Source organism: Lipomyces tetrasporus (genome assembly GCF_029532465.1).
Source record: "Lipomyces tetrasporus strain NRRL Y-64009 chromosome Unknown POJ06scaffold_8, whole genome shotgun sequence".
Lineage (NCBI taxonomy): Eukaryota > Fungi > Ascomycota > Lipomycetes > Lipomycetales > Lipomycetaceae > Lipomyces > Lipomyces tetrasporus.
In genome coordinates, this window is record NW_026611603.1 from 179586 (window position 1) to 192939 (window position 13354).

Sequence of the window (13354 nt, forward strand, 5' to 3'; positions counted from 1 at the left end):
AAGGATATTGAAGAGACCGAACCAGTGGCTGGCGCCGAGCAGCATGCCGAGAAGATTGGGGTTGCACCTGGAGAGCGCGACTGTAAGCTGTGATCTCTCGCTTTATAACACGAGTGCTCTTCGCCGTCACCTCCGCGACTACCACGGTCGGGCTATTGTCACTGGACGCTGAGGCGCGCCTCGTCGTCGCGGGCCCGCGGCGACCCGGAGAGAGTACATGCGGCAGAAGTATTTGGAGGGAAAGGCGAACAAGGCTCCTTCGCTTCCGGTAACTGCAGCTCGCCTGTTGATGAGGGCCACTTCATCATGCAGTGTCACGTGCTGGATGAGATTTTTAAACACGAAGTTGTGAGTTCAGGGTTGTTGCCTCTGCCTCAACAGCAGAGGTCGGAAAATTTTCCCCACTGTCAGCATATGTTACGTTGGGTAAGAGGGCGAGTGACGTCGCTGTCGCGGCCCACAATTCTGCAGCCCGATGCAGACGAGGTGCCGAGGGTGGCACGTTTCCTCAAGCTTTGTGAGATGTACCGTAAGTCGAAGGACTTGCAGAAGGAAAACAGACCGAAGACCGAGTAGCGAGATCAACGATGCCTGGCCCTGTACTATCAAGTCAATCAGCAATAGATGCCTTACAAATATCCCCTCGTCGAGCTCTCATCGAGCTCTCATCAGCATCACCTCGGCCCATGCCACCCTCTTCCAGGGCAAGGAGACCACCGGCGTCTTCATCTCTGAAGCCCTCCAACCGTACAATGTTCTTACGGCCGCCGCTTTTGAGGTCGACCTCACTTCTGAGACTGGCACGTTCACACCCGACTGGCTCTCTCAGCAACCGGACTTCTTAAACGGCGAGGATCTGGCTACATGGCAAGACACCAACAGCGAATTCCGCAAGAAGCTCGACAACATGCCAAAGGCCGCCGACATTGATGGCTCTCGATATGGGATCTTCTACGCCTCCGCGGGCCATGCCGCCCTGATTGACTACCCCACCGCCAGCACCCTGCAAAAGATCGCTGGGCAGGTCTGGGCGAACGGCGGCATTGTCTCGGCTGTCTGCCATGGGCCCGCCCTCTTTGCCAACCTCTTGGACCCGGCGACTAATGAGCCCATTATAAAGGGGAAGACCATCACGGGCTTCACCACCGAGGCCGAGATCACCATGGGGATCATGGAGGAGCTCCGGTCCTGGGGTAACGATATGATAGATGAGATGGCCGCTAAGCTTGGAGCGAAATGTGAGTATAGTCCGCGCCTTAGTTTCACTTTTGATCTCGCGCCATAGTCCCATGGTCTCTTGTTTACTGGCTAACTTCTTTAGATACTCGGGCACAAGGGATTTGGGATGACTACCACTTGGTTGATGGCCGCCTTGTCAGAGGACAGAATCCGGCTAGTGCACGGTCAACGGCACAAGCGGCGTTGAGGCCTTTGAAAAGCTGTGATCATTTTTGAGTTGGTTTCCTCGGGTCTACCTTTCTCAAATGGTGTTTATAGATTTGCATTTCTTCTGCTAGGGGCTGGAACACTCGATCCATGCCCACCTCGAGGAGAGCATTATAGATTTCCATCGCTAGCAAAGTATTCTATTAATTCATATCTCTGTCCCTTATGTTGGCTTAAGGATCAAAAAAGCTTGAAGCAGGTGCACAACCGATGTACCCATAATTGTCGATGTAGTGTTAAAACTTTAAACTAGATAGAGGCTGGGCATAAACTCTCCCAACGCTTCACCTCCTTTCAAACTTCGACTATACCTTTTTATTCATTTTTGGATAGAGCTACAGAACTATTTTTATAACCAAATTAGAGATACCCACTTGTGGCTCCTTACTGCATGAAGAACGACGTTAGTTAGTTAAGTAGTTGTCGTATTGACAGACACACACATATTTATATGTACGTATAAGTTTATATATATATATATATATATATATATTCTGGGCTTTTCTCACCGGCATGTGGGCTGCCAGTACTTTTTCACCTATCCTGCAGAGTCTTTCGTAGTATATCGGCAACCGAGCTTGCCCACCTGCCCTGACCCAACCTAACCCCTTTGCGACGGCCTTGAGTTTTCGTTGCCATCGCGCTTTAAACCTGTCTACTGTCTGCTTGGCATTCTATGGCACACACCACAGCACTATTTTACTTTATCCAACACGAAATACACGGCGATAGCGTTACTGGAACAGTAGAGAACGCCCTGATCAGCCATATACTCGGACTGAGAGCGACTCTGACCACGGTCCAGATCTGCTGGAACCAGAGTGACTCTTTCGCGTGAACGGGATTCCATAAGGTATACACAGCAAGGAACTATATGACGATGGCAGAAGGATAATGTACTTATCTTCGTTCTGCGGATGATTAAATAATAATAACTACGAGGCCACCATGCCTTATTCTTTTCTTTTCCATAGATGGACTTATGGTTGCCCTTATGGGTAGTACTTACATATCCCTCTTAAGCCAGGGTGCAGTTTATACGATGGATATTGACGTGCTAGATTAGACACCGGCATGTATGGTTATTAAATGACAGATGCAAGTATATACAACCCGTTGACTCCTAAATGCTTCCAAATCTTTTGATTCAATTACTGCACCCCTAGACGTGTTGAATCACCCGCTCGCGACTACCTTTCCACTGACAAAGATAGGTTGACGGTTAGAGAACTGTGGAATATCCTCAAAGTATTCCCACGAAGTAGGACCCGTAGACGCAGCAGTATAGCTCGTCTCATCTTTCCAAGTCATGATGTTTGCTATGCGGTACGGTGGCTTCTGGCTATCTGCCCTGGGACCGAATTCAATGACTTCCCACTTTAGCACGCCGGCCGATCTCCAACCTCTTTCCACCAAAGGCATGTGCGTGTGGAGATAGTAGTGCATGTCGAATTTTATGTCATCTTGGTTGGGGTAGAGAATAGTGAGATTGAAAGTCATGGTGTAGTCGATTGACAAATTCTTGGAGGTTTCTGTAGATATTCAGTGCCGATCTCGTGTTGCTCTGTCGAATGCTGTATAACACAAGAGAAATGAGAGAACATGAAGGGGAAAAGAAAGGATCTCACTCACTATATACCCGCTTTCATAGGCAAGTGAGGTTCGTACGATTCTAGAGCACCGGGCTGGCAGTACTCGAAGAATGCCGGAAAGCACAGTCGCCCACGCGATTTACATCCTGAAATGGATCTGCGGCCAGGGCAGTCCTCAACGATTCCAGGACCCCCGTAGCAGCCAAATATAATGATCAAAGGAGTTGAATCTTGCAATGTCCCGCCTCAGCCTTCTGTAATCACGCCGGGGGAAATTTGGGCGGAGTGCCGGAGCGGATCGAGGGGTATAGTACAGTAAGTAACATTGTAGTAGTAAGTACAGCAGGAGCGTACATTGGTAAGTACCTACATTAAGTGTACGTGGGTGGACGCAAGGGTCAGGGCAGTGGCTGACTAAAGCCTATCCTGTTGGAGAGATGCGTCCGGAGTTTCTCCTTTGGGAGGGGGGGCCTGGGCGGGCAAAATAGCTCCTGATGTATCATCAACTTCCACTAGGGTGGGGGACCAAGCACGGAGTGACGTTCACATCACGGCACAACTTTTTGGTTGATGAAGCACTATTAATGACCTTCGTCTCCATTCTGGCGGCTAATGAGTAATGATTCATATTACATGTCTACCTCATAGCATACCAACTCGGAATATCATTAGGCTGCACAGTGGTCTTAATCCCCCGGAGAGACACCTTTCACATCCGCCGCGTTGGCGGAGCTTGCTCACCGGGCCGGTATCCCAGCTGGGGTTGTCAAAGTCGTCACTACTCTGAAAAACACTGTCGAAGTCGGTGCGATTCTGACTGGGTCTCCTATCGTCAATAAGGTCTCATTCACCGGCTCAACGCGTGTTGCGAAGATCTTGATGAAGCAATCTGCGGATACACTCAAGAAGTTGTCGTTCGAGCTAGGTGGCACCGCGCCATTCATTCTCTTCGACGATGCTGATCTTCATCAGGCCGTTGCAGGTGCCGTGATGTGCAAGTTTCGTAGCTCTGGGCAGACATGCGTCTGTGCTAACCGCATCTACGTTCAGCAGGGAATCTATGAGGCTTTTATGGAAGCCTTCACTGCTGAAGTCGCCAAGTTCAAAATTGGGCCATTGGGCCATGATATACACGGTCCGTTGATCCATGACCACGCTATCAACAAAGTCCAGGAGCACATCGAAGACGCAGTCAAGAAGGCGGGAGAATCCTCTTGGGTGGCAGCAAGACGAGGTCAGATCTCGGGCTTTACTTCTTCCGGCCGACGGTAATCTGTGACTGATAAGTGGCATGCAGATCTCCTATGATGAGACGTTTGGTCCTATCGCCCTTCTCTTCCCGTTCGACACTAGGAAGGGGTTGTGAAGCTCGCCAACAATACCGAGGTTGGGTTGGCCGGTTTATTTCTACTCACAGGACGTTAGCGGTGCTACAGGGTAGCTGAGGCGCTCGAGGTGGCCATGGTTGGCATCAATACTGGTCTCATCTCCGATAAAGCGATGCCATTTGGCGGCTGAAAGAGTCGGGCTTCGGCAGGGAAGGTAGCAAGTATGGTATAGACGAATATCTGGCGATCAAAGCAGTCACGCTTGGTGGCACTATGATGCTCATAGAGAGCTTGTTCTTGATCTTGGTCGTGGCAGTAGAAGGGAGTTGTAGTCCGTGTTTGGCATTTTTTCAGTTTGTCCTGGGGTTGTAATAAACAGAGAGAATATTGTTCAGTGCATTCTATGGAATTTGTTTCATAGACACTCTACGGGTCTTTTTTGCTGCCTCTCTGGAGCTGCAACCGGCATTCCAAGACCAATTATAAAGGGAAGTCAGTGGGTAGTTTCAATTGCGCACTCTGACCTAGTCTATGAGCTGATTAGAACAAGCCTGGCAGCGTTAGCAATAATCGACGAGTATTCGGGGCTATGGGAGACTTGAAATTTGAGCTTTTAGAGTCTGATGCTGTATTATGCGCAGCTGAAATGGTGAGCCTGGAGACATGTGTGGTATCTGCGAATGATAGGGCAGATTTTATTTAAACCAGAAGGGTACCATAACAGCATCACTCTCTGCGACGACTGCAATATGGATAAGTGCGTCAGCAATGTAATTGAGAAGTGCCGGTTCGATAGCAGGTGCAGAGCCATACGAAGACAGACTTGCTGCCTAATATGAGGGTAAAAAGTGGATCAGACGCTTCCGGAGATACTGGTATGTTAAGACGGTTTTGTAAGATTCGCACACACTCTCCAAGTCCCCAAAAGCCTCAATCTTACACCGTGGTAGCTCCTGATATTTCTCGCTGCCTGGGCTAACTGCGCCCTTGGTATTTAAGTAGATGTCAAGACTGCACAGGAAGCATACGATAGAGGCTACAATGTCCCCTTCTCATTCATTGCCCCCGGCGACCCTTCGGTGCAACCTTCATCATCAGCGGTCTGAGTATTTTTGAGCTTCCGGAAAGGACAAAGGTTAAATCTGTGAAAATTGGCCCGCGTGCATAGGCTCTAGCTATATATACTCCGGTAGATGTAAAGTCTCGCGCTGTATTTGTCCCATAAGAGTGTTACTTAGACTAGAAGGTAGCCTGAAGACCCTTACGGAGTATGAACTTGAGGAGTACAGGTAATCCTACGTCGTGAGTGATAGTGGGAGGAACTCCTTATTAACGATCCCGGCCCCCGGCCCGCCCATCGTCACTTGGGTGATGAGGATAACCACAAACTCGAAAGCATCTTACCAAATTACTCCGTACGGGGCTGTCATTGCTCTGGAAGGCGGAAGAGAAGCTGCAGCAAACAACACCCCCTATCCACCAATCAACATGGCTGCCATAAGTACAGAGACAAGTAGATCACGGTGGGTATTAGGTAGATGGTGCCGAGTATTGCTAAGACCCTGCCAAGCCGGTTAGGCCAGGCCACAGCTAAATCGGCTTAAGCTTTTGACTAAACCGATCGCAGTTAATTTCAAATAAACTACTCCGTACCTCTACCCTACATGGTTTCACGGGGAAATCTGCTCAGTGGCAGCGGTTCTTGTGATTTCGGGGTGGGATATAAGAGGGTTTAGAGTAGTATCAGCAGTGAAAATCAACGACTTATTGGGTGCTATCAGTACTCCGCAAGTCATTGGAGGTTCATAATTAGGTATAAACAGGACATTTCGGGGTTTCGGAACTGCCACCTAGCCCCGTAGATCTATCTCTCACTCTGCGGCGACTACAGTATATATCAGTGGGTGAGATGTACAGGATGCGACATCCTTGAATTTATCCACGCCCCCAACCTCCCCCCCCCCCCCCCCCCCCCCCCCCCCCTCCTCTCTGTATCGGAAACCACCGGCACATTGGCGTTGATCGCGGTGGCTTTAGCCTAGACCTTGTCACCGCGGGCATCGATAAGTTCTGGGGAGGAATCGACAATTATCGCGGTCGAGTCATCTCCTCCGCAGACGGAAGGGGATGCAGCGATGCCAAGCATTTAGACTGCATAAAGGTCATAGTTCAACTAGCAGCCTCCATCCTACGAAGATAAGGTGTGGTGTTAAAGAGATAATTTAGTGACCTCCATCCAACACTACGTTGACGATTACTAGCACCGAGGCCGTGCGAGGCTGGCAAAGTGCTTTGATCCTTGAGCTACGACACTGTGGCAGGGATATGGACTAATGAAGTACTTTGCAATTATTCGAACTCTAAAATACTCCTCTCGAGGGGGGCATGACCGTGACTGGTTCTGCCCCTGAGAAGGAGGACCGATTACATAGGATACGATAGTCGACTTCAATATCGTATATCGTATCGCCTAATTTGAAATTTGGGCGATAATATCGCCAAAAATTTTCCTCTGGCGATATCGCGACATTGTGTCCAGCCCTAGACCAGGACGGTGGAACGCAAAGGGCAATTTGTAATCGTCATGCAGAAATGTCTCGTCTCTCCATTGCACGTGTACTCCGCAAGATGCATTGTCATCACGATGGTGGTTGGGGATTTGAGTTTCGGTGGCTGACTTTTCAGTCCCAACGACTATGCCTATTCAGGTAAGATCTACCATACCCATCTCGGCAATTAACCTTTGCATGGCACGAGTCATCCGGGCTATTGTTTGCGCGCACATTATATGTCATCCCGCTATACTCTTGGGCATTCTTGTTCTCGTCAGCCATTGTGTCTTCGTTCCGCTCTTCTCCGGCGCAGGTGGGAGCGTTCTGGATTTGGCTCCGCTATTGCGTCATTCGTTCTACATGTAGCTGCGGAATGATGCCGCAGTGAGCAGAACACGAACGTGTAATAGCATGTGGTGCTTGGAGTCTTTTCAGGATCTAGATATAAAAGCGAGGGCGGGGGGCAGTTCTTTACTGTTTGGACGCACCAATTTCATCTTCCGCCAAATCGTTGGCTTATCTCCCAGTGCTAGACCTACGTCGTGGACATACATTACCAAAATATCTGCGACCCTAACAACACTTCGATTCATCATGTCTAAGCTCATCGTCGTCGTAGGAGCCACGGGTGGCCAGGGTGGGTCCGTAATATCTGTGTTTCTCAAGGACAAGAACTTCAAGGTCCGTGGAATTACCCGTAACCCTGACGGCGAGAACGCAAAGGCCTTGACCGCTAAGGGTGTTGAAATGGTACGAGCCGATTTGAATGATGAGGGCAGTCTCGTGAAAGCTTTCGAAGGCGCCTATGCTATCTTCGCAGTTACCGACTTTAACGAGCCCTTCGCAACCATGGATTCTGAAGCGGCAATGGAGTTCGAGTACCAGCAGGGCATCAACATTGCCATCGCGGCCTCCAAGACGGCCACTTTGCAACACTATCTTTGGAGCACGCTTCCATACAGCTTGAAGCTGTCCCAGGGGAAGCTGCCTATCCCTCATTTTGATAGCAAGGCAAAGGTCGATGAGTTTATCAAGCACGATAAGCAGCTTCTGTCGAAGACGACATTCCTTTGGTACACCTATTATGCCTCCAATCTGTTCTACCCGGTGTACAACCCGATCTTCATTGTAAGCTTTGTCCACTGTGTAGTTGTTGACGAAGAAGAGAGACACTCGCTTACATACTCCCAGAAAAGTGCTGGCAAGTACGTCTTACTTAACCCTGGAAATCCAGAGAGAACCCCAATTTCATCGCTTGGCGACCATCGCACCAATGTAGGAATTTTTGCTTACTCTGTTCTCACAAATCCACCCAAGAATGGCGGAACATACGTAAAATGCAGCGTTGAGGAATTCCCGAGCGTGGGTACCTATTTTGCGAAGTGGGGCAGTGGCAGCGGACGACTCGCGAGCTCTCAATCCACCTCCGTCCTGCAGATCCCGTTGGAACAGTACCAGGCCCTGTGGCCGAAATGGGGCGACGAACTGGGGAAGATGATGTGTTTTTGGGAACTCTTGGGCGAGAACAGCTGGACCACCCTGCCGGGCGACGAGATGATCCATGCATTCGAGTTGATGACTGAGACGGCTAAGAAGGAGTTGGTTACTACGGAGGATGCTTTCAAGGCGCTTGATTGGTCTCCAATCTTGTAAGCCAGTTAAGAGTGATGACGGCGTCATTAAGTAGGGTACGAATCCGATACTTCGCATTTGGGAATACGCAAGTAAGCAATAAATAAAGTCTTGATTCCCGTTTCTACAATTCTCGGCTCTTTCCAGTGGGTTCAGAAGTCCGCAAATTAGGGGTGGACACGAATAACGAATATATTCGTATTCGTACGAATATTCGTAATTCGAATACGAATAACTGAAGGTTTCTGGCTTACTAACGCGAATACGGATAAAATTGATTCGTATTACAAATGCAATATGAAATCTCGCCTCCCTGACCTGCCCACCCTTATAAACTGCCCTCAACAACATCAGCTTTCTCATCGTCTCGCCGCTCAACGAGTGCCTCCGCAAACCTAGAAGGTCTCTCCCTGTATCTTACAATCGCTGTCAGACATCTTCTTTAGGGCTGTTCACGTTTTGCCGATATTGACGATGCGATATCGCCGACGATACGATATCGGCAATATTGCTAATGTCTGACGATTGCCGTTTGACGATATTTATCGCCAGGCCCTTGGGTAGCCGAAACTATATCGGCAGAAACGTGAGATATCGGCAAATCGGCAGAATAAACTTTGTAACATTTTCAGGATCGATCATTACACATGGATATCTATACAAATTGTGTTGTGTCTACGTAATCGTACAAGGGTATCATCTTCACGAGTACGCCACCAATTGCACAGCCAGTTTGGATCTTTTGTGTCGTTGCTAGATTTGCCGGTTTGCCGATATCGTATCGTATCGGAGCCTCAAATCTTGCGAATAAAATTACGAATAAATATCGGCAGGCATAGGAGTTAGCCGATATCGTATCGGCATACAGGTGCCGATATCGGTTATCGGCAGAAAATCTCTTAAATTAGGACTAGCTGGTATTCAAATTGTCGCCAAGTGATCGGAGAGATATCAACTACTCGCCCGATTGGCCGTCAGGAGGTTTGCATAGCAATATGTAGAAATCAACGTGATGAGATCACAAACTTGACAGAACTTCGTGCTCCTTGAACGGGCGAGCAGTCTGGCCGATTTATAAAGATGTCAGCGTCTATTGACATATCATGCGAAATTGTTAACTATAGATATATTTGCTCTTTAATGCTTATAGTAGTCGTTCATGAGCATTAACATGCGCATTGTGTTGGCCTTCATCGAATGCCTTCTCACTCCTAGCACGTCTCGTCCTGCATTAAACAGCCTTTCAACTTGAACTTCTGACGCTGGGATGGCTAGAAAAGTTCTAGCCGCAGACGCCATCCTAGGATATTCCTCTCTATGTGCATGCCACCACTTGCACAACCAATTCGGATCGACTGTATCGATGACAGTGACTAGCGGGCTATCGAAGTAGCGGTCTATGTCGGAAAGTGTAGTCTGGCTTCGGGGCTGCACTTTCTGAAGCATCCGAGACTCCACTATCAAAGTACATGTCAATATCTGAGATGGGGCTACTAGTCTGAGCTGGCTGCAGCCTTTGCAGCATCCTAGACTCGATATCACTCTCCTCGATTCTGTCTGCGGAAGAAGCTTGTCCAGCTGAAATTGGCAGCTCCAGCCCCGCAATAGCCAATGGGTACTGTTGATGCAGTTCTTGGCGTTTTGGGTTGTAGAATCAGTCTACCAGAATTAATTAGTTCGGAGTATGTTTATAAGACATCCGACGTTGTCAGGGTAAACACGCCATACCTAATTAGGAATACGATTACTATACGATTTTTGGGTAGACTATACGATTACTTTACGATTAGGTTCTCACTTTTGCGATTAACTTTACGAATAATATAAATTTTTGACGGTACCGTAATCGTATCCACCCCTAGTCTAAATTGCCTAAAGAGGAAATTCACTTGAAAGTACGGAAATGAACCAAGAAGGTAGGGTAATATTCTACCGGCAAAAGTGTACTCGAATGTTATCGCTGTCCTTCTCAGTCTTCAACAAGCGTTGAGGATTAATACTCATATTGCATAAACATGGGTAGAATATCAAGCACCACTCTTCCGCAACTCCTCAGCCACCGCTTGATATGGACCCGTTCTAATATCTTTGAGGATCCCCGGTTCTCCGAGTTGCCATCCCAATTCCCTGATCGCTTTAGCATTCGACGCTTGGCGGCAAGGAGGAACAGTCTTGCGGCATCGTCTGAGTGGACAGTTGATGTTCGTGTTCCTCCATCATTGACGTAGATGACTTCACCGTTGACGGATATTTCCGGATACCGCTTCCGCCCGTCCGTACACATAGGGTGCCAGACGGCTTGCGCACACCTGGACTCCCTATCTTACCGTTCAGGGTTAGGGTTATGATCGGAAGGTCTCTTTGGACCAATGTTCCTGTTTCCCATCTATACCCACCGTAACGCAAGATTCCTTTCACAATGGCATCGATTAAGAGCGTCGCCATCATTGGCGCAGGACCAGCAGGCGCAATTGCGGTGGATGCGTTCGCTCAGGAGAAAGCATTCGACGTGATCAAAGTATTCGACAGGCAGGAGAAAGCCGGGGGATGTTGGTATGTCTTTCCCGCTGTTCTGACACAAGAGCACTGCAAATCCTAAGATATCCCAGGGTATCAAGAGACAACGAACCCGAGATAATCTGGGACTTTGAGAAACTGGCCAGTCGCACTGCAGACGCTTCGTTTGTAGTCCCAGACCGTCTTCCCGGATATGCCCCGCCATCGTCGCAGCAGCGATTTATCGACTCGCCTGTGTATCCTGCATTGGAGACGAATGTTGACGACTCTGTCATGGCTTACTCTCAGGAACCCATCCCGCCGATTCGATCAGAGTGGTCGATCGCTCGTCATGGTCACGATACGCCGTTCCGGCACCACAGTGTCATCAGACAGTATATAGAAGACCTGCTCAACCGCAATGGGTACCAGGATCTAGTACAATATAACACCACTGTTGAGAAAGCCGCCAAGGACCCGGCTTCCAACAAATGGGTTTTGACATTGCGGAAAGGCGGTTCTGGGGGTGGCTTCGATTACTGGTGGACAGAGACATTTGACGCTCTGGTCGTCGCCTCGGGACACTATGCGGTCCCATACATTCCAGAGATCAAGGGTCTGAAGGAGTTCGCTGCGGCCTATCCGGGGAGGGTGGAGCATACAAAGCAATATAGAGGGCCAGAGAAGTATCGCGGGAAGGTGAGACTTCCCCGATTCAACCTCAGAAACGATAAGATTCTGACCAAACCAGAGAGTCATCACCGTCGGAGCTTCTGTATCCGCCGCAGACACGGCAGTGAGTCTGATCGACGCAGCTGAATCGCCCATCTACGCCGTAGTCCGCGGTCGGTATAACCCTTACTTCGGTGACGAGGCGTTCAAGCACCCGAAGATTCAGCGGAGAGTGCCCATCTCGCATATATCAAGCAGCAGCGGCGACCGAACGGTTCATTTCGAAGACGGCACGACGGTTTCCGATGTCGATCATATCATTTTTGGCACTGGCTTCACCTGGACTCTTCCCTTTTTGCCGGATGTGCCGACAAGGAATAACAGAGTTCCGGATCTATATCAGCATGTGTTTCACCAGAGTGACCCGACTCTTGTCTTCTTGGGAGCTGTATGTACATCCTGCCTTCGTGATGCCGTGACAACTAATGAACCTCTCCGGAATCCAGCTTGGCGCCGGCTTAACCTTCAAAGTATTCGAATGGCAAGCTGTCGCAGCTGCGCGCGTATTGGCAGGAAAAGCAACCCTACCTCCAGTTGAAGAGCAGAGAAAGTGGGAAGTGGACCGAATTGCACGAAAAGGCGACGGGCCTGGTTTCATGGTTCTAAACCCCGATTTCGAGGAGTACTTCGAGCTCCTCCGGCTTCTGGCCGGTGAGCCTGGGGAAGGAGAGCCTGGACGCAGATTGCCAAAATTCGATCAAGCATGGAAAGACAATTTTGACACTGGGCACGAGAGACGTATTAGGATGTGGAAGACGGCGAATGCGGCTGCAATCGCGGAGCGTCAGAACTAGGGAACTGAAGGTTCCAGAGGTTGGCCCAATGAACTATGAGTGGAAGTTCTGGCCGGATGTTTTTTGGGGTTTGTGCCAAAAACTTAGCGACGTTCAGTATCCTTGACCTTCTTCCTTCGTTGGTTGACGTTAGATATCCTTTTTGCCTGCACGTCAATTGTGTCGCTTGTTCCGTTGGAGCGGAATATCTGCGTGGAGAGAAACTAAGTTACAAAACGACTGAAACAGACGATGGACTTGATGATGAACCAATTCAGCGGCAAAAAGAGGAGGAAACAGCGAAGGATAACTCCGATAGGGGGAATCGAGCCCCCGACTGCTGTGTGAGAGGTAGTGATACACTATATGGATAATTGTTGGGAAGATTATCCATTTCCGTTCCCATAGAGATATCCCGTTTGTAAACTTTGGAAATGAAGACCTCTCAGAAGTTCCATCTCCCTCTTGTAACATTGTATCTAGCATACGCTGTTTCTTTCTACGCTTGGCATGTGTCAAAGAGAGTGTCAATCGGAGCTCGTCCGTAGGACTGCTTGCATTTGGGACTTCTACGTTTGACAGGACAGTTGTCACAAAGATGAAGGAGTCATGTTTATCCCAGGCCGCTTGGTAGAACATGGTGACCCCTCACACACAGCGAGCATGCGACCAGCTCTTAGCCAGCGACTTCACAGCGTAGCTCGGCATCCAGTACACCACTGTCGATGGCTAGATGGCATCAGACAAGAGAGATGTGCACATCATCTGCATTTCCGCACTCCGTTTCGTTGTCCGTTCGCTCC

General features: G+C 49.1%; 6 protein-coding genes across 6 annotated transcripts; 4 read left to right on the forward strand and 2 right to left on the reverse strand.

Annotated features, from left to right (window-relative positions):
- Positions 1-475: 475 nt before the first annotated feature.
- Positions 476-1455, forward strand: POJ06DRAFT_199852 (class I glutamine amidotransferase-like protein; the record flags this gene model as incomplete). Its single annotated transcript, XM_056185167.1, has 2 exons — positions 476-1238; positions 1322-1455. 2 exons carry the CDS (start codon positions 476-478, stop codon positions 1453-1455), a joined length of 897 nt encoding a protein of 298 aa, XP_056042001.1.
- A 1095-nt stretch (positions 1456-2550) lies between these two features.
- On the reverse strand, positions 2551-3367 carry POJ06DRAFT_257348 (uncharacterized protein). The gene has a single exon (XM_056188136.1). It carries the CDS (start codon positions 2944-2946, stop codon positions 2623-2625), a length of 324 nt encoding a protein of 107 aa, XP_056042002.1. The 5' UTR covers positions 2947-3367; the 3' UTR covers positions 2551-2622.
- POJ06DRAFT_269652 (Aldehyde/histidinol dehydrogenase) lies at positions 3149-4310 on the forward strand (the record flags this gene model as incomplete). The annotated part of the gene is made up of 2 exons (XM_056189382.1): positions 3149-3233; positions 3739-4310. The coding sequence occupies 2 exons, from the start codon at positions 3149-3151 to the stop codon at positions 4308-4310; spliced, it is 657 nt and encodes a 218-aa protein (XP_056042003.1).
- A 2896-nt stretch (positions 4311-7206) lies between these two features.
- On the forward strand, positions 7207-8680 carry POJ06DRAFT_257351 (uncharacterized protein). The gene is given in 3 exon segments (XM_056188137.1): positions 7207-7431; positions 7445-8046; positions 8110-8680. 2 exon segments carry the CDS (start codon positions 7513-7515, stop codon positions 8569-8571), a joined length of 996 nt encoding a protein of 331 aa, XP_056042004.1. The 5' UTR covers positions 7207-7431; positions 7445-7512; the 3' UTR covers positions 8572-8680.
- Positions 8681-10342: 1662 nt separating this feature from the next.
- POJ06DRAFT_257354 (uncharacterized protein) lies at positions 10343-10910 on the reverse strand. Its single transcript, XM_056188138.1, has one exon. It carries the CDS (start codon positions 10832-10834, stop codon positions 10544-10546), a length of 291 nt encoding a protein of 96 aa, XP_056042005.1. The 5' UTR covers positions 10835-10910; the 3' UTR covers positions 10343-10543.
- An 11-nt stretch (positions 10911-10921) lies between these two features.
- On the forward strand, positions 10922-12649 carry POJ06DRAFT_137049 (uncharacterized protein). Its single transcript, XM_056184472.1, has 4 exons — positions 10922-11103; positions 11160-11745; positions 11798-12166; positions 12225-12649. Exons 1-4 carry the CDS (start codon positions 10970-10972, stop codon positions 12570-12572), a joined length of 1437 nt encoding a protein of 478 aa, XP_056042006.1. The 5' UTR covers positions 10922-10969; the 3' UTR covers positions 12573-12649.
- Positions 12650-13354: the final 705 nt, after the last annotated feature.

Excerpts from the sequence above, each read along its gene's own strand:
- POJ06DRAFT_257351 (XM_056188137.1), top strand. The coding sequence starts at position 7,513 with ATGTCTAAGCTCATCGTCGTCGTAGGAGCCACGGGTGGCCAGGGTGGG. Across the intron at positions 8,047-8,109 it reads TGTACAACCCGATCTTCATT|AAAAGTGCTGGCAAGTACGT; the intron begins GTAAGCTTTGTC and ends ACATACTCCCAG.
- POJ06DRAFT_257348 (XM_056188136.1), bottom strand. The coding sequence starts at position 2,946 with ATGACTTTCAATCTCACTATTCTCTACCCCAACCAAGATGACATAAAA.
- POJ06DRAFT_137049 (XM_056184472.1), top strand. The coding sequence starts at position 10,970 with ATGGCATCGATTAAGAGCGTCGCCATCATTGGCGCAGGACCAGCAGGC. Across the intron at positions 11,746-11,797 it reads CAGAGAAGTATCGCGGGAAG|AGAGTCATCACCGTCGGAGC; the intron begins GTGAGACTTCCC and ends TGACCAAACCAG. Across the intron at positions 12,167-12,224 it reads CTCTTGTCTTCTTGGGAGCT|CTTGGCGCCGGCTTAACCTT; the intron begins GTATGTACATCC and ends TCCGGAATCCAG.
- POJ06DRAFT_257354 (XM_056188138.1), bottom strand. The coding sequence starts at position 10,834 with ATGTGTACGGACGGGCGGAAGCGGTATCCGGAAATATCCGTCAACGGT.